Consider the following 21,853-nt stretch of genomic DNA (forward strand, 5'->3'; position numbering starts at 1 on the left):
ACATAGATGGGTCAAGTTCATTCTAATTATCCTATTTTAAGCAATTTTCCTAACCCTTGAGAGTCATTCTTTCATAAGAGCTTTAGAATCACTTCATGAAGTCCTCACACCTTCCTCCACTCCCTCTTTTCTTTCCTGTGAACATGGTATAGGGGTACAGTAAGTGTCTAGGTTCTCTGCGGGATCCCCATCCCTCTCATCCTCTCTCTGTTCTCTCAGGCCGTCTCTCTAGCTGGGGGCCAAGCATCCCCTTCCTGCCCTGATCCTTCCCTCTGGTCACAGAATGCGTTTGCTTGGCCTGAAGTTGCCATCAGAACTTTCAGCCCTGGCCTGGCCCCAGGCACTTATGCTTCAAATGAAGTATTAAGGGAATTAAAAAATAAATATGTACAAGGGCTGGCAATGAGGCCACTCTGCAATTTCCTCAGATCAAAGGGCCTAGAGACATCTTAAAAATACTTTATTCAACCCTACAAACAGGACTTACATAAGGACCATTCTGCTCAGGCAGGGTGCTGCTAAGTCCCTCTCTGTGGCTCAAAGGTGTTTCAGCCAGGTAGTCTGAGATTGCCTACAGATTCTTAAGTAAATAGAGGGCAAACGTGTTAATATTCAAATGTATCCAGGAAGGATGGGTGCTGCAGTAACAACCCCCAAATATCACTCAGAGTACAAGTCCATTGCCTAGATCCAGGCAGTTGCTTTCCATGCATTTGCTCAAGGGCAGTTGCTTTCCATGCATCTGCTCAGGTTCCAGAATGTTTGATTGTACAACAACTTTATTATTATTATTATTATTATTATTATCATTATTATTATTATTATTATTATTGAGACAGGGTCTCACTCTGTTGCCTAGGCTGGAGTGCAGTGGCGCAATCTCTGCCCACTGCAACCTCCACCTCACGGGTTCAAGTGATTCTCCCTTCTCAGCTTCCCAAGTAGCTGGGATTACAGGCACGTGCCAGCACTCCCAACTAATTTTTGTATTTTTAGGAGAGACAGGGTTTTGCCCATGTTGGTCAGGCTGGTCTTGAACTCCTGACCTCAAAGTCATCCACCCGCCTCGGCCTCCCAAAGTGCTGGGATTATAGACGTGAGCCACCGCACCTGGCCTTGTACAAGAACTTTATATCTACCAATCTGTCTATAATCACAGAAGACATGGCAGCAGACGAGAGGGCATTTTAGAAATGTATACCCACTCTTTTCTGCTTCTCCCCAGGAGTGACCCACATCACAGGTTCATGCCTGCCTTCAAAAGTCCTCTCAGTGAAAGATTGGCGAGAAACAGTAAAACCTACCATAAGATGCCAGGCCTGCTGTTAGCCATAGAGAGGCCTAATAGTCACAGGCAATTAGAGTGGACAGTAATGGAGACTGCTTTGATCTATGAGTGGCTTGGTAATTGCACAAAGAGAGGTCTCTTCTCTATTCTCTTAGTTAAAACTCTTATCATCCATCCATTCATTCTAAATCCACTTGTTGAGCACCGCTATTGTCCATTGCCAGAACAATCCTGCAGCTTACTCATCTTGTTATGTTAGGGAAGTGCAGGATCACGAGGGCATGACTAGCCATGTCAATCTTTGTATCCAATGCCTGGATAAATATTTGACATACAAATTAAGACTGCATTTCTCTAATAGATAACTAGTTTCTTTGCTCTAGGTAGGTAACTTGAAAAGGTCAAGCACATCATTAAACTTGAATTTTAAGGTGAACATCTGGAAAGGAAGAGTGGTTGAGAATGCCCTGAACTTACGCCACTCAAGTTTCAGTGATGTGTATCAAGGGGATTCAGAACATAGACAGGATCCTAGAAAAGCAAACGTCAGAGGGCTCCACATCAGCTGCTCATTATGGAATGTGGACTGGGTTGGTGACAGAAGGTTGAAAACCAGGATGAGACTTGAGAGTATACTTTTTAACTCAACAGGGGTTTCTCTATGAAACTGCTGTGAAAGTCCCCGCTTCAGACATGGATGGGTCCCAGCCTGCTCTCATGGTGTCCATGGTGAGAGTCACAACATCACCTGAGAATGCAAATCACTTGACACACAGGCTACTAAACAAGGGACCCTGACTGCTACAGTTAAGGTGGGGCAGACACTGAGATCTGTGTTGACCTTGGCCCATGTGTGTTAGTGCAGGGGAGACCTCTGTGCTCAGGAACTGGTTAGGACCTGAATTTCTGAAATAACTGCTTCAGTCCCCTACTCCAATCAGCCTGTGCCTACAGATCTCAAATGGCCCTCCCTGCTTGTTCTCTGTGCTGGAGAGCAAACCAGAACCCTGTGGCCCATGGCACTGATGGATCTGAAGCCTCTTCTTGGGGTTTGAAGTATCCACATTCCAGGCCTTCAACATCATAGGAGATTTTTTTCTCTCCACACACTTCAACTACGCTGACTTTTCCCTTAGCAAGAAGTAGGTTTGGCTTAAGTATTGGGGTAGGTAGTGGTCACTTTCAGGGGGTCTTCCCAGACCATCATGATCTTGCATCTATCCCAGTGGCCATATTGTACCACGCGGACCCACTCCCCAAGTTTAGTTGATTGGACCAGAGGCGGGCATCTGAGACAGAAAGACTCATTTCCACAGGAGTTTCCGATTGATCCCATTGGAGAGTTTCTGATTTCTGTGCAGCCGTCTTTAGGACACATGATTCTTAATGCTTGGGTAGTCAAGAGACCAGGAAGCAGAGGAAGCTGGTGTGCAAAAGAGGGAAAGATGCAAAGATGCATAGGGAGAAGCAGAAGCCAGGGAGAGAGCATGCCGTTACCTGAGTCCCCCTAGTCCTTTTTAAGCCCATTTGGAACCCTTTATTCAGAGAAAAAAACACTTCTCTTGGTTTATGCTACATCCAAGTGTTTTCTCTTACTTGTAATAAAAAAGCCATTCTGAGCTCCCTTGATGAATGTGTTTCGGTGTGGTCTCTGAGTAGTTTGCTCATTATTGTGTAACTGACTTATATTTCAGAAGCTGCCACAAATTTGGGGATTTTTTTTTTTTTCAGTAACTGGAGAACGATCTTAGCAGAGAACCTGGGCTGCATGCTGTCTTGAAGTGTGGCTTTTGTTTTATAGACATGATGTCCTATATATGAAATGTAGGAGTGTCGGGAAGAGGGATGGGACTGGGGGGTCCCATCCAGAAAGAGAAGTCCCCCTGGTTTGTGTAAACTAAGGAGAGAGTGGCTGATTTTCTATCAGGAAAGAGGTTGTTTGCCCCCCCCCTTTTTTTTTTTGAGATGGAGTCTCGTTCTTTTGCCCAGGCCAGAGTGCAGTGGCGCAGTCTCAGCTCACTGCAAGCTCCGCCTCCCAGGTTCACACCATTCTCCTGCCTCAGCCTCCCGAGTAGCTGGGATTACAGGCGCCCACCACCGCGCCCAGCTAATTTTTTGTATTTTTAGTAGAGACGGGGTTTCACCGTGTTAACCAGGATGGTCTCTATCTCCTGACCGCATGATCCGCCCACCTCAGCCTCCCAAAGTTCTGGGATTACAGGCATGAGCCACCACGCCCGGCCTTGTTTGCCCCTTTTATGGGGCCATGGTTCATCCAGGTGTCACTGACATCTTTTGAACACAGGTGTCATTTAAATCATTATGTGCAATAATATGTCAAATCAACTAAATATGCATGATCTTTGGCCTATATATTTACAGCCTAAATGTATAGGCTTTAGGGTCAAAATGACCTTGCTAATGACCCAGCTGTAACACTGACACCCCCTTTTGTCCCTGCACAGTTTCATCCCTCTCTGTGCCTTGGTTTTCATATTTGGAAAATGAGGAGGAGGATTTAACTAGATTATCTCTAAGGTTGAATGGGGAAAGAACATTCCTGGAATCACCAGGCAAGAAGAGGATTGGAGGTAAATCGGAGCTTGCCCAGAGACCCTTTGTTCCAAAGTTCCCTAAGATTTCAGACAGCTTTAGGATTGTGCAGCTGGTACTCCTCCCATGAGTCAAGAGGCAGTCATGTTGGCAGTGATGGAGAGAGATCCTGGGCGGTGCAGGGGTGAGGAAGGGCCTACTGAGTGCAGGGCCATGTGGCCTGGCTGGGGAGGCAGACATTCTCTGCCAGGTCACCCTGCCATGCTGTGCAGCTTCCTGGGCTCAGACCTTGAAATAAGAGGCAGCCATGGAGGCTGGGAGCCTCCTTTTATCCGTGGGCTCCAGCCTGAACTGGCTAGAGGAATCCGGGGTTCAGGAAGAGGTGCTGAATAGGGATACATCTGCAGGGGAGCCACCAGCCTCCAGAAGGAATTTGAATGAGGGGACGCGATGAGCTCATCTCTGGAGTGAGTGTAAGAAGAGAAGACAGCTGAGAGCTGAGACTTTGGCACTGCACCATTAAATGGTCAAGGAGAGAAAGAGGGACGAGCTAAAAAGACTAATAAGGGGCCAGGGGCGGTGGTCTACACCTGTAATCCCAGCACTTTGGGAGGCCAAGGCAGGCAGATCACTTGAGCCCAGGAGTTCGAGACCAGCCTGAGCAACATGGCAAAACATCATCTCTACCAAAAATACAAAAAATTAGCCGGACGTGGTGTCTCATGCCTGTGGTCTCAGCTACTTGGGAGGCAGAGGTTGCGGTGAGCCCAGATCGCACCACTGCACTCCAATATTGGTGACAGAGTGAGACCCAGTCTCAAAAAAAAAAAAAAAGAGACCAGGCAAGAGTGGTATCTGTGAAGCTGGGAGGAGGAAGTGCTTGAAAGAGGAGGGAGAGATCTGCAGGGTCAAATGCAGCTGATGGTTTGAGAAAAGGGGCTGAAAAGGAGTCTTTGGGTTTAGGGACAGGAAGGTCATTGGAGACCCACTTTTATCCCTTATAGGGAAAGTAGGCTGGCCCCTTCTTCCCCTGAAAGGATTTTTAGTGTGAAGGAAGCCTCACATTTCACTCTGTGGTGTCCTGCAGCAGCTGTAACTTTTGGCCACATTCTGTAGAGAAGTCCTTCCCAGCACAGATGGTCACCTTTTTATTAGGATATTGGCAGCATGAGGGTCTAAGCCTTGACTTCTGGCCAAACTCCTGGGCCAAGCGCTGCCCCACCCACCCCAGTTGGCTCAGAACTCACAGACCACAAGACGCTTTTCTCCACAAGCCTTGTCATTCCACTTGCCATTGGTGAAGATCTCCACACAGTCCTCTGACCCGCCATCATCGTTGGGCTCCCCTGGGGCCCAGTTGGAATAGACCAGGGACTCTCCTGTGGGGTAGGTGAACTTGCCCTCTGTCTTGGAGTCAGTCATGCTCAGGAAAGCAGCCTCGTTCTTAGCTACAACCAGCTGTTGCAAGGCGGCATTCTCAGCGGCAGAGCGTGGAGAGGCCAACTGCCCACCAGCCTGTGTGCACACCAGCTGTGCCTCCGTAAATGGTTTGACAAAGCCTGCTGTCTTGAAAATCTTCTCCCCGACACTTTGGCCATTTGGGAAGAGCTCAACTAGGAGAAGAAGAGAGTCAGGTTGGGGTTGTGGGATCACCTGGCCAAAGCTCAGGGGCTCTGAGACCTCTGTGCCCCAACCTGAGCCTCTCAGACCTCCCAAACAGGCACCACATCAGGATGCCAGAGAGAATGCAAGAGAGATTGTTCCAGAACAGCCCCCGTCCCATGACCTACCCTGTGAGGTGACACCATGATTCCCCACTTACAGATGAGAGCACTGGAGTTTAGAGAAGCTAAGAGGCTCAAAGTCACACAAGCAGCAAACATGCAGTTAGGAATTCAACCTCACTCAGTCTGACACCAAAGCTCAGACATGCTCTTTCTATTTTGGCACATGCTATATACTAGAATTGATTTCTCAGTTACTAGGTAGAAATGAACAATTTTTCCCAAGTTGATCACAGTGTAGACCAGGCCAGTTTCTGAGAGTACAGAAAACACCTGCAGTTAGCCCACTGTCACCCTGTACAACAGTAGGGGATGTGGGGTTGTCGGAGAGGGTCTGTGCTGTGTGATGGGTTGATGAAAGGGGAGAGACAGGAAGAGGAGAGGACATCTGAAAGCTGTCAGATGCTAATCTCTGCTCTGGGTCTGGCCTCATGTCGGCCTCTTAGTGTGCACATGGGTGATGTCCTAGCCAGTCAGCCTGCCTGGGAGGTGCTGAGGGAGTGGAGGAGAGCATCTGAAGGGCATGTGTGAGTGAGGCGCAGGGGAGTGGTGTTAGTGCTGGAGACAGCCCTGGGTGGGAACTGGAAGACCAGGCATTCAGATCCACGTTGCGTGGGCAAGGGAAAGTCACTTCCCTTTTCAGGGTTTCCATTTCCTCATCTCTAAAATGAGGGCTCACTTCACAAAAGCTGTTGCGTGGGCAAGGGAAAGTCACTTCCCTTTTCAGGGTTTCCATTTCCTCATCTCTAAAATGAGGGCTCACTTCACAAAAGCATTGCCTGTGTGACATGTCAAGTATCTCTTTTTAGTCTGTCTTTGTGGCTCTTGGGCCCATGCATGGAAATCTTCTGCAAAGGACACTGGAAGCTTCAGAGAAGGCTGTGCCCCTGGCTTTGTTGGGCTGCTCAGAATGCAGGCTGCACCCTGACTCATCGTCCTTAAGATTCTCCATGGGCTCAGGGTGGCACCCAGAGCAGCCCTGAACAAAGTCAGCATAAGAGTTCATGTACCATTACTAAGTTTATGTGCCATGCACATATGTGGGCATGCCTTTGAATATATGTGCATCTACCCAAAGGTACGTGGGAGTATGTAAGGTTCATCTGGATGTGTGTGCATATTTGTGTGTGCTATATAGACAACATATGAGCTCATGTATGTAGATGGAGGTGGAGTGAGTGATGGTGTTTAAGTGCACACACATGCGGTGGGTGCATATGGACATGTTCCCCTGTGTGTTTCTGTCACTGTGCCTCTGCGTGAATTAGAGCATAGGCAGAAAGAGATATATACCAAATGCTTGAAACTCTCATTTCAGAGCTTGGGTACTTAGAAGCCAAACCTGTGTTGCACCCAGTCAGCCCTTTTATGCTCTACTACTTCAGAAAACTTTAATCTTTTATTTTTTGGCTCAATGAGATGCGCCTGAACTCAAAGCTGATATCAGGAAAGGCGGAGGAGAGTAGGGGCAGTTGGGCACTGATGTGGAGATTCAAAAAGGCACCAGGCCCTCAGCTGTGTGTCCCTGGAGGCCTCTGACTCTTCAGGATTCCAGGGTTAGGGCAAAGTCTCTGCTTTAAAATACCTCCAGAGCTGCAGGTAGAGCCCAGCAGTGGCTGGAGCCCAGAAGCAGCCTGCCCCCTATTTGAACCAAGAGCACGTCTAAGGTGAGATATCTGATGGCCACATACCAAGGTCAGGCCCCCACCTGCCTTGTACCCCCAGAGCAGAACCCCAGTCCTAGTTCCCAGAACAGTATCTGGTTTCTGGGCTGCCTTGGGATGTGCAGCAGCATCACTGGGGACTCCCATACCTGGCCCCTCTGAGGTAAGAAATGCAGCCCGTGTTGGGTAGCCCCTTATCTATCAGAGGGACCAGCACAAAGTAGGCAGGAGAGAGGCTCTACTGAATTGCACTGGACTCAGGACAACAATTTGTCTCAGGGCACAGGTGGCATTGAGGTTGGTGGGTAGTTCAGGAGCCTGATGGCCTTAACTATGCTACTGCCAGCCTGGTGAGCTGGTGATAGGGGCCACATCTTCCTCCTTTGCCCCCTTGGATCTACTTTGAGCTCCAGGAGCAGGTGGCTGCCCTCTTCTAGCCCCATCCCAGCCTGAGCCCTACCCCCTGCCACAGTCCCAGGTCCAGCCCTACACAGGTCCCAGCTCATTCCCATCCTAGACCCAGGGCAGGCTCTGCCTCAGGCCCAGCCAAAGGTCTAGCCCCAGCCAAAGGTCTAGCCCCAGCCAAAGGCCAAACCAAGGTCGAGATCTAGTGTGGGGCCCAATGCCAGTGCTGGGTCCAGGTTCAGATCCAGGAACTCACCTTTCTTATACTGAGAGAAAGCAGCCTGGAGGTGCTGTACTTGTCCCTGTAAGGCCTCAACCTGCTGCCTCAGAGAAGCAACATCTGGAGGGGAGAAAATGGCCAAGTAAAGACTTGTCCAGAGAGCGAAGGAAGAGCTCAGAGTCTGGGCCCCAAAGGAAGGGTGTCTAGTTTCGGGCACATATTGTGGGGCTGACCCACAGCAAGCCCACATCTACTGACACAGCTGGCCTCTGCTGTGTAAGGATGTCTTATGGTTCTGCTATGAACAGATTGCTGCCTGTACTTCACTGACACTGAACCAGATGACATTGTGACTTTAAAGTCTTGGAATATAATGGCATCTCCATTGGGTGGGTGGGGGGCTTGCTGGGCAGGAATACACACTCATGTGTTTCCTATCCACTCGGTTTTTAATGCCCAAAACTGTCCTATGAATTGGGAAGGCAGTTGTAGTTTTCCCGATAGTCAGATGGAGAAGCTGCCCAGGTTGCTTTCCCATGAGTACTAAGTGGCTAAGACCAGAGCCCCGTGCTCCTGCCTTCCAGCCTGTCTGCCTTTCCTGAGTTCCACCCACCAGCTGCCATTAATGGGGCACACATCCCAGAGCCCCTCCTCTGGGATGAGGAGGGCTTCCTCTCTGCCAACCCATGCCCCAGCGGGGCTTCCCTGGGCCAGGAGCTGCTACCTTACCTGGAAGCCCACTTTCTCCCTTTGCTCCTTTGTCTCCAGGAATGCCTTTGTCCCCCTTCAGTCCCGGGGGTCCCCTGGCACCTGGACTTCCCTGGGGACCCATGGCTCCAGCAGACCCTGGGGTAAAAGAAGAACTGGGTGAGCTATGTACTCATTTTATTTTTTTTTTGTTTTTAGCATTTTTTACCTTCCCATACATGGACTAACTATCCTTATTGCCCAGAAATGGACAGATGGTCCCCAGTACCCAGCCATGCAGCTCCCTGTACACTGACTGTCCCTGTCACCCAGCAATCAACCCCTCTGTGGAAAACTGCCCCGCCACCCAACAACTAACCTTCCCTGTATACAGACTTCTCCATTGCTTGGCACCCCACTCTCCCTAGATAGGAACAGTCCCCAGAGCCCCCTCATGCACCCTTCTTGGATACAGATTCTCTCCATGTTCCAGCGATACCACCTATGCCTTTGTGGGTGGTGGAGGGGGTGTAGGCATTGACAGCTCCAAGCAGGCACAGGAGAACTGGACCCAGCCCAGCCCAGCTCTTTCCACTGCTCACCTGCTGCCCCTGCGTTTCCAGGGACTCCACGCTCACCAGGGACACCTCGCTCTCCCTTAGGGCCTGCAAGGCCTCTTGCCCCTGCCGAGCCCTGCATGCCTGGGGCACCTACTTCTCCTGAAGAAGGAACACACAGGAACAAACACAGCTAAGAGTGCGTTCAGCAGGTGTGGTTTTGTTAGCAATGGAGCTTTTTGCCCACAACTTTAGGGTCAGAGAGAGAAGTGGGGAGACTCTCCTTGCTTTCTGGGGCTCCTCTGTGGAGGGTGAGAGGAAAATATTGCAGTTGTGGGGATTGGGAGGGTGCATGGCAAGCTTTTGCAGCATCAAGGCTCTGGGCTCTCCCTGGCACTCTGAGCACGCCTCAGGTCATATCATGGACACTTGTCCTTCCTCCTTTCCCTTCTCAGACTGGCCACAGACCAGCCACCTACCTTTGGGCCCAGCTTCTCCTTTTGGGCCTGGCTTGCCCTGAGGTCCTATGTTCCCCTGCTTCCCCAGGGGACCTTCTCTTCCAGCTGGACCAGGCACACCGGGAGGTCCTGGAGGTCCTGAGCAAAAGCACCAGCCCGGTCAGTAACAATGAATCCTCTTGGCAGGAGGAATGTGTAGTAAGGTGAGGGTAATAACAGAGGTAAGGGAGGCAGCATTGTTGTCCTCCCAACAGCAGGTCCTATCTGTCCTGAAATGACCCAGTGCCACCTTCAGACAACCTTCTTCCTGGGATGGGCTCTGTGCGTGCCCACTGGCATATCCTTGCAGCTGCACCACCACCTGGAAACACCTGAAGTCGACACCCAGTTGCTCACCACTTGGCCCAGTGTCTCCCTTTGGTCCAGGTTCTCCAACAGAGCCATTGTCCCCTTTGGGCCCAACTGGGCCAGCTTGTCCAGGCATCCCTGCTTGCCCTGCAGCTCCTGGCAAACCTGTAGCAGCAGAAGAAATGGACAAAGACCTGGCCCTAGACCCAGAAAGGGCCAGCCTCCTGCAGGATCAGCCCCTAGCATTCCTTCAGGATTCTGCAGAGCATGAGACTTCCACCGTCACACACCCGGGCCCAGTGGTGATCCAGGAAATGGGTATCAACATCCCCATTTTATAGATGAGGAAGAAGCCTTCCAGAGCTGGAGGTGGATTAAAGCCAAGACCTGCCTGACCTTCTATGCGGTGCTCCTTCCCCTACCCCAAGGCCACTGTATTGATGGCAGGCAATTTGTCAGCTCTTACCTGTGATCATGGACTTCTTGCATTCCATATATATATATATATCAGGGAAGCCAACCAGAAATGGCACCAGACAGGTGGTACTAACTTGTTCATTCAGTTATTGGTCGATTTGCTCATTTATTTGTTCACTAAGAGCCATCTATGCAGCATCTACTTTATACCTAGCACTAGGCAAGATGCAAATCTGAGCTTAGCCTCAGGTCCTGCTCAGCAGGGGGTTCATAATACACTGTGAGACAAGGGAGAGGAAGGACAATGCATGAAGTGTCCCTCATCTCATCCGAGCGTCCCCACCCCAGCACTCACACACTCAGAGCTTTCTTCTTCAAAGAGAAAGTGGGATTTTAAGAGCAAGGAGAATCGAGGGAGATTTGCAGAGAGGAGGTGACATTTCAGGCTTGGAAGCCATGCTCCCATGGCAGAGGAGGCCAGGCCTCTGTGGGGGGCGAGCATGTGGTTGTGGGTAAATTTGCTGGATGGGTGGAAGAATCTGTGCTGGCGTATCCCAGCAGCACCACCACCTGGAAACATCTGAATTCCATGCCCAGTGGAATTCCGTGCCCTGGGTCCGGCCACTGGTTACCGTCCTTATTAGGGATGAAATGGAAGCACAGAGGGTTATAGGATAGGCCCCACCTCTGACACCCAACAGCACATTTTCCTCAAGGCAGGATGTCCTGACCCCAGGTGGAGCCTTGCTTGGGCTTCACCCAGGCCAAGTCAGCAGCAGGAAGATGGACCAAGAGAAAAATGTCACTCTCCAGAAGGGAGTGTTACAGCCCACTTGTTCTTGGTACACAAACTATGGAGGCCATGAGAGCACCAGGGTGGAGGAGGGGCACCTCCCCAAATGCTGCACCCATGCCTTTCAAAACACTCACTGTGTATCGTAGTGTACCCAGAGACCTAGACCTGCACCCGAGTGCCACCTGAAGTGGAGCTTTATGGCCCAGCCTTTTGCCTGTTTTGACTCCGAAAATTCCTCCACCCCTTCCATCTTCCATTCACTCATTCCATAAATATCCCTGGAGCCTCTAATACATGCCAGGCACTGTCCTAAATACTGGGGATAAACAGCCCTTCTCTGGGGAGCTTCAACTCTATCTCATAGAAACAGATAATAAAACATTAAAAATGTACAACATATGGTATGTTAGATATAATGCCACAGGGAAAAGTAAAGCATGGGGTGTGTTGGGGGTAGGGTCTGTTTTTGGTAGGGTGGTCGGGGAGTGCCTCACTGAGAAGGTGATCCAGGAGTAAAGTCCTGAAGGAGGTGAAGTGTGAGCTGCAGGGACAGCTATGAGAAGAGCAAATGGCAAGCCCCTAAAGAGGGAGGAGGCTGAGCGTGACCGGGGGCCAGAAAGAAGCTATGTGGTTGGAGCTGAGTAGGGGTGGCAGCACCAAATTCAGAGGAGCAGCAGGGGTACAGGGGTACAGGGTGGTCCTGCCAGGACTCATGGGCTGCTGTAAGGTGTGTGATTTGTCCAAGGGAGACGAGCATCCCTGGAGGGACTCCCCCACGGAATATTGCTGAGCAGGAATGCTGAAGGTGCTGAGGAATAAGGAATTGTTCCCCCCAAAGGCAGGATCTGGGTCATATTTACCCTCCATGATACGTCGGGGGTGTCACCAGAGTGACTCAAGCTTCACCCTCCACCCCTGCTCAAAGATCTCTTCTTTCAAGCCCCAATTTTCCTCGTAGCAGATTCTGGGAACCACATGCTTCCAACTCTGCAGGGGTGGTTGTCACGAGCACAGACTTTGGCCCACAGAGACCTATTCTGGGTAGATTCTGAGGATGCTGAGGATTCTGAGGGAACCCAGCCCTCAGACCTGTAACAGTGGAGTGACTGGAGAGACTGCGATTGAGAAGCCAGAGTGGAGCCTCATCCTGCAGCCCCACTGTGTTCTGTCCTCTGTCCAAGTACTGACCCAAAGCCAGGCCTGGAATGTGCATGGGTTGAGGCACATATGTGGGGAAGGGAGGCCTTGACCATGCTTCAGGCAGCAAGCTCCCAGGGCCATTGTGGGAAAGATCCCTGAGATTCAAATCCGGGGCCCCACTGGAGGCCAGACTGAGTTGGGAATCTCTGAGAAAGAGCTGCCAAGATGAACCCCACCCCCATTCTGGGATCCCCCCTGGACAGCCTTCCCCAAGCCCCATCCCATTCACGTTGGGAGCCACTTTCTGTCTGTAAGGGATAGGCAGATGCTTACTTGCCCCTTACCCCACAAAGCCTGGGGATGTTGCTTCGTCTTTCCGGAAAGTTAAAGACTGTATCTGATCCCTTTGAAGCCCTGCCCAATGTCATAGAGGTCCCTCAGTTCATGCTGCTGGCTGATGGAATTCTCCTTTCTTGCCAGTAAGACCTAGATCTTTCCCTACAAGCGGGGAGCAGTATTTCCAGGGACAATTCCCTTACTCATCAGTACCTCTGCTAAGCTCAAGATAATTCACCTATTAGGTACAGCAGAAAATGCAACTTTATCCCAAAGACTCAAGAAAAAATAAAGCCTTTGGCTCAATTATTCATCACTGGGTGGTAGATATCATTCCCATTACCAGATAAAAAAACAGACTCAGTGACACTGAGGGGCTCTCCCAGTGTGGAGATGGAGCCAGCAGTAAAGCCCAGGCCAGTCTGATGCAGAGCCTTCGTCCTTTCCACCTCCAGAATGGTTGTTACTTAGCCTCTCTGCATCATCATTTTCTTACCTGTCGAAGGAGATTAATATGTCCCCTGTAAGACTCTTGGGAGGATTAAATGACCTACTCAAGTGAATGCCCAAGCACAAGGGTGGACAAAGAAATGTGAGTGCCTTTTCTCTCCGTGTAATGTATTAGAGCAAATCCTCTTGATTAGGCTTGAGAATGGAGCCATGGAGCCCCATTTTTTCCCACCCTTCATGCAGTAGTGTTTCATTAAATATTTAAAATATTTAATGCCCTGCACAGGCATCATTTAATTGGAATGAACAACTGCTAACTGCTGGCACAGGGCTCTAGAAGGCCCCAGATATCAGTAATTTACCACTGTTTGCTTGCTCTTGGGATAGGAAGGATCCGGGGATCCTAGAGGAGGAGCTAGGGCAGTTGGGTGCTGGAGGAGGCACATGGGGGCTCAGCACAGCCACTTGTTTGCCAGCTGGTGGAGCGGTGTGGAACTCGCCTCCTTGGGAGGAAGAAACACGTCTCCAGACTTCCATAACAAAGTACCCAGAGTTGCTGGGCTAGTTACAGTTCCAATGACCATTCCTCCGCAGCAGGATAAGCCCAGGGCCCCACCCTACCTGGGTCCCCCTTCTCGCCCCGAGGGCCCTCTCTCCCATCCCGTCCATCACGACCAGGCAGGCCACTCTCCACTGAGCTACACATGACCAGGGTGCAAGCACTGGGCGTTGTTCTGTGGGAGTAGGTCTTCATTTCTGCTTCCAGGTAGCCCAGGGGCTGTGTGAGCAGGACCAGTGCAGAGAGGAGGAAGAGCAGCATGGCCTGGAGAGGTGAACAGAAAGACAAAAGACATGCTTATGCTTCATGGACATGGTTTAGGGCTTGGCTCAGCTTCTAGAGGTGACAAGAAGCCCCCATTCCCTCCTTCTGTCCTCTGCTATGGGGTCTAGAGCAGCAGGAATCCAAAAGCAGTTTAAGGACAAGGTGGGCACAAGGTCTGGATGGACAGCATGAGTTACCCAGCTGGAACTCTGACATAGGTTGACAGCAGCATCCCCCATTCCCAGGTGCTCATGTCTTCCCTTCTTGTGCCTTCCCTTGGGCACTAAGTTTGGCACAGTGGCTAGGATGTAGCATTCCTCACTGGGGCACATCAAGAAGGGTTCATTGAGTGCCTCTGGGCAGGACACCCCCCCCCCCCCCACTCCCTAGACCATCTCTCTGTCTGTACCACTGAGGCAACTGGCTTAGCTCAGACAAGGCAAGCCTGTTTCTTCTCGCTTGCTGCCTTGCATGGACTAGCACTGGTGCTGATAGTGCTGGTCTGAAAATGCAGCCAGAGTCCTGAGTGCTTAGTGATGTCCTTCCCAAGTGCAGGCTGGGAGTGTGGTTTACATTTGCCTGGCGATTTGCCATTCCTCAAGCAGGTGCTGCCTCTAGAGAAAAGTCCCAGAGGGAACCCAGGTGAAAGTTTTCAGAGACACAAAACTAGCAGTAGGAGAAATCCTGAGACACCTAGAGTTCTTCTAAGACCTGAGAGGGTTTGGAAAAGAAGTGTGTGGAGTCCGGGCACAGTCGCTCATGCCTGTAATCCCAGCAATTTGGGAGGCCGAGGTGGGCAGATCACTTGAAGTCAGGAGTTCGAGACCAGCCTGGCCAACATGGCAAAACCCCATCTCTACTAAAAGTATAAAAAATTAGCCGGATGTGGTGGTGTGTGCTGTAATCCCAGCTACTCGGGAGGCTGAGGCAGGAGAATCTCTTGAACCCGGGAGGTAGAGGGTGCAGTGAGCCGAGATCGTGCCACTGCACTCCAGCCTGGGCAAGAGAGTGAGACCCCATCTCAGAAAAAAAAAGAAGTCTTATATGGAAAGAGGACATGCCAGGTAGGCTCAGTCAGGCAGAAAGCTAGTGTTGTGGGTAAGCAAGAGCAACTACCCAACAGGGCACCCATTTACTATCTAAGATGGTCAGGAACTGAGATCAGGATAAGAGCAGGACCTGGGACATTCCCTGTTTTGGGTATCTTTTCTCTCAATAAGAAACCGTAAAGTTATGAGAGTGAAAAGAGCTGATCAGATTCGCAGAGGCTAGGAACCAAGCCAGAGGGACTTGTGCAAAGAAAGGGGTCACCAGGCCAACTGGGGTGGTGGCAAGTGGGGGGCTTCCTGCCCAGAGGAGTGCCTTCTTCTTTGACTGCTGGTGATTCTGGGCTGTGGATGACCCCTATTTCTCACTAGCCTCTTTCAATTTTGAAATCACCACTTCCTTAGGTATCCTGGTAGTCTCTAGAAACACCTGGGTGAGCTCACGGCCAGCAGCAGCTACCTTGTTACACCTGTTCTGGCAGAGGCTCAATCATGAGCAGCAAGGGCCAGACCCAGGCCAGAGCAAGGGCATTGTTCTGTGCCCTGCAGCTCCCTCACCCCTCAGGCCCTGTGTCTGATTCTGGGGAAGAATGAAAGGCAATAGGCATTCTGTCTACAGGCTCAAGATGGCACAGAAGGCACCAGCAGCCACTGTGGCTTGAAGGACCCTTGGAGAGGGCAGACCCGGGTTTTCAGGCCCAGGATTCAGATGAGGCATCTTAACTGGGGCAGCAGATGGAGTGGGCAGAGTTGTGGTCCCCCTCAACCCCTGCAGTGCCCAGTTGATGCTAAGCTTTCAGAGTACAATTTCATTGAAAAGGCCATCTCCTCTGAACATGGATTGGAAAATCAGAGACCTACTCCAGTAAGTATATTTTTTAAAGTAAAGACCTGAAGCTATGAGAAAAACAGGCTTGCCCTGCTTTTCCACAGGCTGTTGGCACCAGGATGGGTTTAGAACCCCAGCCTGTGAGTGCCTGGGTTTGTCTCTCTTCCACTGTCCTTTCTGAAGAAATCAGTGCAGAAAAGAGCCTAGAGATAAATTAGCATTGCGTTTTTCCACCTGAGGCTTCCACACTGTGGCATCCCAGGTCTAGATAGTGTCACACCCACTCTTCCACCCTGTGCACCCCCAGCTCAGAAAGCAAATCCTCCCCTGGGCTGAGGCCACTGAATAAGGGGCAGAAGAGCACCATAAGACCTCCTGTGCTCCCCACCTCCTGCGCGCATGCCTCCTAGACCAGAACAGCTACACAGACCCTCCACACCAATAGGTTGAATTGCCCAGGTCGGCAGAGGGATATTTACAGGATGTGGAGAAAATAAAAAGAAGGCAAGAACAGAGACACTTACAGGTTTCTTCTTGTTAGGCCCCAGGAGCTCCAAGCAAACTAGCCTTCGCTTGGCAGGCACTCACTATTTATGCCTGCCCTGTACCCTGAGCTGCCCAGCCCCAAAAACTCCCTTCAAGAAGTGGGGCAATTTTCTTCTTTATTGACTCACTCACTCTTATCCCCACCTGCGTTCTGGAAACCTGCCACTGATATTCACAATACTATGCACATCCATCACTGTAGTTTGCAGAACACTATCAGGCCTTGAACTCATCTGCACCTTTCTCACTACAGCTCTGTGAATTAAGTGGCATCATCAGTGTCTGTATTTTATAGATGTCTAGAAATCAGGAGTCCAGAGACCAGCAGGTTGCACAATGACCTACAGCGATTGCAAAAGGAACTCACAACTGCAGATCTTAAGAGCCAAGACCTGCTGTGTCCACTTCTCCTCTTCCTTTCTCTCTACAGCACTGCCCAGATATTGGGAAAGAGCTGAGAGCTGCTTGGAATACCTGGGCAGGGGTGGGGCAGGTAGAGTGGCTGCAGAGGCAGCAGCATGTGGGGGCAGCAGCTAGGGAGCTGCCACCTGGAAAGAGTTGCTCTTTTGCATGCTGCTTTAGGCCTCAGAGAGCCCCTGCCTCGCTTGTCTTTTGTGGGATGGATTTCCCTTAGCAGACCTCTGCCTTGCCTTGTTCAGGCTTGTTCTCCCTGCCATCTTAGCTGGTGTTTGTCTTGTGCACTGTTCTCGTAACTAGTTAGGACCCCTGAGCTGATGCTACTTTTATCCAATCCTTTAGTCTGTATGTATTTTTTTTTTTTTTGAGGCAGTCTCACTCTGTCACCCAGGCTAGAGTGCCATAATGCATTTATAGCTCACTGCAGCCTCAAACTCCTGGGCTCAAGTGATTGTCCTGCCTCAGCCTCTTTACAGGTGAGCATGATCACACCTGGCTAATTTTTCTTTTTAATTTTTTACAGAGATGGGGTCTCACTCTGTTGCCCATGCTGGTCTCAAACTCCTGGTCTCAAGCAATTCTCCTGCCTCAGCCTACCGAAGTTCTGAGATTACAAGTGTAAGCCATCATACCCAGCACCAATCTGTATCTTTTAAGTGGAACATTTACTCCATTTATTATCAAGGTTAATATTGATATGTGATGTTTTGTTCCTGTCATGATAATTGTTACCCAGTTGCTTTTTAGTCTCAATTATGTAATTGCTTTATATAATCTGTGAGTTTTTCACTTTAATGTGCTTTTATGATGAGGAGTATTGTCCATTCATTTCCATGTTTAGAACTTTAAGCATTTCTTGTAGTGCTGGTCTAGTGGTGACAAATTCCCTTTGCATTTGTTGTATGGGAAAAACTTTATTTCTCCTTCATTTATGCAGCTTAGTTTAGCAGGATACAAAATTCTTGGCTGGCAGGATTTTTGTTTAAGAAGATTAAACATAAGACCCCAATCTCTTCTGGCTTCTAAGGTTTCTGCTAAGAAGTCCATTGTTAGTCTGTTGGGTTTTCCTTTATAGATTAGACATTTCTCTCTTGCTGCTTTTAGGATGTTTTCCTTCACATTGACTTTGGATAGTCTGACGACGATATGCCTTTATGAGGTTTCTCTTGTAAAGCATCTTCCGGGTGTTCTCTGAGCATCTCCTATCTGGATGTCTAATTCTCTAGCAAGACCAGGGAAGTTTTCCTGAATTATTCCCTCAAATAGGTTTTCCAAGCTTTTAATTTTTTTTCTTCTCCCTCAGGAATGTCTATATATTGCATATTTGGTAACTTTATATAACTCTATATTTTTCAAAGTCTTTGTTCATTTTTAAAAATTTATTTTTTCTGTATTTCTGTCTGACTAGGTTAATTCAAATGACTGGCCTTCAGGCTCTGAAATTATTTCTTCTGCTTGGTCTAGTCTTTTGCGAAAAGTTTCAACTATATTTTATAGTTCCTTCAACAAATTTTTATTTCTAGAAGTTCTATTTGGTTTTTGTTTTTTAATCTCTATCTCTTTTGTAAATTTCTCATTAATATCCTGAATTATTTTTCTGATTTCCTTATGTTAGTTTTCAACTTTCTCTTGTATCTCATTGAGCTTCCTTACAACTCATATCTTAAATTCTTTATTTGTTATTTCAAAATTTTTATATTGGTTAGAATCCATTGCTAGGGAGCTGGTGTGATCCTTTGGGCATGTCAAAATACTGGTTTTTCATACTTCCAGAGTGCTTATGCTGATTTCTTCTCATCTAGAGAAGTCGTTACTTCTTACTTTTGAACTTACTCTCATTTGAATGGGATTTTTCCCCCCTTTGAAGGTGTGACTGTATGTTGTGTGTGATCATTTGGCTTCAATTTTGGGTGCCTTCCGTGGGTCACAGCTCTGTATGAGTTCCTTGGTCATAGATAGCTTTTGTGTGGTGGCTTTATTATGCTGTATAGATAGCTTTTGTGTGGTGGCTTTATTATGCTGATTGTAGTAGCAATGTATTGGGCATATGAGCAGGAATACTACCTTCTGAGGGGCTGGGAATGTGGAAGTCTCTGAAAGTTTATCTCATTCCCCAGCACTATACCCTCTGTCAGCTTGTTTTTTATTTGGTTGTGCAATTCAATCTGCATCCCAATAAAAGCTGGTTGTGGCAGAAGCTGATGGGTACTTGGTCTTTGTTTTCTGGGAGGGGATCTCTGTTGTCACAGGCAGTTGGCTGGTCTGTGGATGGCCAGATTCCCTGAAGGGAACACAAAGCTTTGGAGGGGGACACAAAACTGAGGGGCACTAAACGACCAAGCTCACCCTGGGAAACCCCAATTATGAGCAGAAGCAACTGCCTTGATGGGAGTGGAAATGGGAGCTCATGGTGAAATGCACTGATGTCTCCACCAGAGTGGGAAGGAGTATACCAGCTCCACATCCTGGGAAGGCAGGAAGGCAATCCACTTTCCTAAAACACCCTTGTCCCGGAGCTTGTGACCTTCAGTTCAGATAGACATTGTCCTTCATCTCCAGGCTGCAGTGTGATGGAGGTCTGCAGAAAACACCCGTCCTGTGGCTACCACCAAAATGGCCTTGGGATAGAACCTCTTCCCTCAGCAGCTCTGATACTCATCTGCATTCTGCTATGGGAACGCTGCTGCTCCATATGGGGAGGAGGATAAACTCTGCCCTTCGTGCAAGGCTTGGCCAGCAGGCACCCCATCAATGGGAGTGCAGCTGCCCCCAGGAACCCTCAAAAGCCATCCCCAGGTGCACTTGTGCCAGCTCCCAGTAGGGACAGCCAAGGGTCTATCTGGAGTATTGAGTGAGGGGGTAGGAGAAGACTCCCTTTCCATGTTTATTCCCAGGCACCAGTGTCACCTGCCTACTGGTGCAGAACCACACTCCTCCCCTTCAGACCCCAGAACCATGCCTGTGTCTCTGCTGGGAGGGGCACAGCCAGCCTCTTCTCACACGTGGGGAGCTCTCAGGCAGAGGAGAGCAAATGAACTGGTTTCTTTTATCCAAAGGAGTACGTTGGCACAGACACTCTCCCTTCTCCTAAGGGCTTGACTTGTAGGAATTCCATAGCTCCCCAGGGTCCCACCCATCCCCTGCGGTTGCTGCAGTCTAAGTGGGTTCTGGGGAATGTTTATGGAGGATCTAGTGATGCAGAAACACAAGGGCTGGGATTCCCTGGGAAGAATAGAGACCCACAATGGGTGCATAACCAGTATGACACCTGCCACTTCAACTCAGGTTTTGGGGGAGAGCGAGTGTGCCTGCATGAGCTGGCCACCCAATGCTCTGCCCTAAAGAAGTTCCCAAATTGCCACTGACAGCAGTGCCTGGGCTCACAGGTGCAGAGGGTTTCTCCAACAAGTTCAGCAGTCCATAGTCTGCCACAGGAGTGAGGGGAGCAACTTCCCCTCCTACCCTCTCCATGGGACTCTATGTTCCTTGGAGGTCAATCTCTGCAAAACTCTTGCTGTCTTCTTTTTCAGCACCACAGCTTTTTCCTGTGGGTTCCCCAATAGGTCGTGTCACTCATTCCTCAGTATTCCACTCAGACCATGATTATTCAACTGCAATTTTGGTTCTTTGTTCTGAGGAGAACTGGTGTCCAATGTCTCTAGACAGCCATCTTGGGGAAAGGAAAACTCTACTTGTCTTTATAATTACTTTTACCAGTGAAACTTACACTTTTGTGTGCATTTGTGCTTCTGTTTAACCTCTTTTTATTTCAACCTCGAGAACTTCCTTTAGCACTTCTTGCAAGGTGGACCTAGTGGTGACAAACTCCCTCAGTATATGTTTGTCTGGGATAGTTTTTATCTCTCCTTCACTAATAAAAGACACATTGCTGGGTACAGAATTCCTGATTGACGGGTGGGTTTTTCTTTTTTTCTTTCAGTACTTTGAATATATCATTTCATTCTCTCCTGGTCTGCAGGGTTTCCACTGAGAAATCTCGTGATAGTCTTTTGGAGGTTCTCTTTTATGTGACAGGTCAGTTTTCTCCTGCTGCTTTCAATTTTTTTTCTTTGTATTTGACTTTGGACAAACTAATTATAATGTGTTCAGTATAGACCCCTTTGGGTTTGTCCTATTTGGGAAATTTTGGGCTTCATGAATCTAGATATCTATTTCCTTCCCTAAATTTGGGAAGTTTAAAGTTACTATTTCTTTAAATTTTTTAAATTACTTTAAATTCTACCCCCTTTTCTCTCTCTTCTACTTCTGGGACACCCATAATACACAGAAAGGTTTGCTTCATCGTGTCCCATAAGTCCCATAGGCTTTCTTTACTCTTTTTTATTCTTTTTTTCTTTTTGTTCCTCTGATTGGATAATTTCAAATGACCTGTGTATGAATTTGCTAATTCTTTCTTCCACTTGATTGAATCTCCTGTTGAAGTGCTCTATTCAATTTTCAATTCAGTCCTTGAGGTCTTCAGTTCCAGGATTTTTGTGGTTTTTTTTTTTTTATAGTTTTTATTTCTTTGTTAAACTTCTAATTTTGTTTATGTATTGTTTTCCTGATATTTTTTCATTGCCTTTCTGTGTTCTCCTGTATCTTGTTGAGCTTCTTTAAGATGATTATCTGAAATTATCTGTTGAGCAGTTTGTGGATCTTCATTTCTTTTGGTTTGGTTACTGGAGCTTTATTAGATTTATTTCATGGTGTCATGTTTGCCTGATTCTTTATGATCCTTGTATGCTTGCATTGGTGAGTCTGCATTTGTACAAGCAGCCAGATCAGAGATTCTGGGTGGGTTGGCTGATAGGGTCAGCAGACAACCTGCTGTTGGTGACCACAGGTGGGCCTATTGCTGAAATCTGTGGGTAGGTTTGCTGCATGTGTGTGCTTGCTGCAGGTGTCCGCACATGGGAGGACCTGCTGCTGGGGTACACATTTGAGCAGGCCTATTGCCATTGTCTGCAGGTGGGGTCTGCCTGCTGTCAGTATCTGCAGGTATATTTGGCTAATTGTTGTAGTGGTGGGTGGGTGGTGGGTGCTGCAGTAGGGGTCTGCAGGTGGGCAGGTTGCCTTGGAGTTTGTG

The 21,853-nt window shown here is 48.8% G+C and overlaps 1 protein-coding gene across 4 annotated transcripts in view; it reads right to left on the reverse strand.

Moving 5' to 3' along the window:
* Positions 1–830: 830 nt before the first annotated feature.
* Positions 831–21,853, reverse strand: part of SFTPD (surfactant protein D) — a 78,390-nt gene continuing 57,367 nt past the window's right edge. For 2 of the 4 annotated variants that reach the window (XM_055352437.2, XM_055352440.2), the window contains 7 exons: positions 13,725–13,926; positions 10,013–10,129; positions 9,638–9,754; positions 9,204–9,320; positions 8,644–8,760; positions 7,951–8,034; positions 831–5,454 (listed from right to left, as the gene is read on the reverse strand). In XM_055352437.2, the coding sequence (XP_055208412.1) occupies positions 5,078–5,454; positions 7,951–8,034; positions 8,644–8,760; positions 9,204–9,320; positions 9,638–9,754; positions 10,013–10,129; positions 13,725–13,926 (1,131 nt within the window). In that variant the 3' untranslated portion in view covers positions 831–5,077. Of the gene's footprint in view, positions 5,455–7,950; positions 8,035–8,643; positions 8,761–9,203; positions 9,321–9,637; positions 9,755–10,012; positions 10,130–13,724; positions 13,927–16,325; positions 16,367–21,853 lie in introns of those variants that run through there. The other 2 variants (XM_019034918.3, XM_055352438.2) reach the window with 2 other exon arrangements.

This window comes from Gorilla gorilla, chromosome 8 (genome assembly GCF_029281585.2).
Source record: "Gorilla gorilla gorilla isolate KB3781 chromosome 8, NHGRI_mGorGor1-v2.1_pri, whole genome shotgun sequence".
Taxonomy (NCBI): domain Eukaryota; kingdom Metazoa; phylum Chordata; class Mammalia; order Primates; family Hominidae; genus Gorilla; species Gorilla gorilla.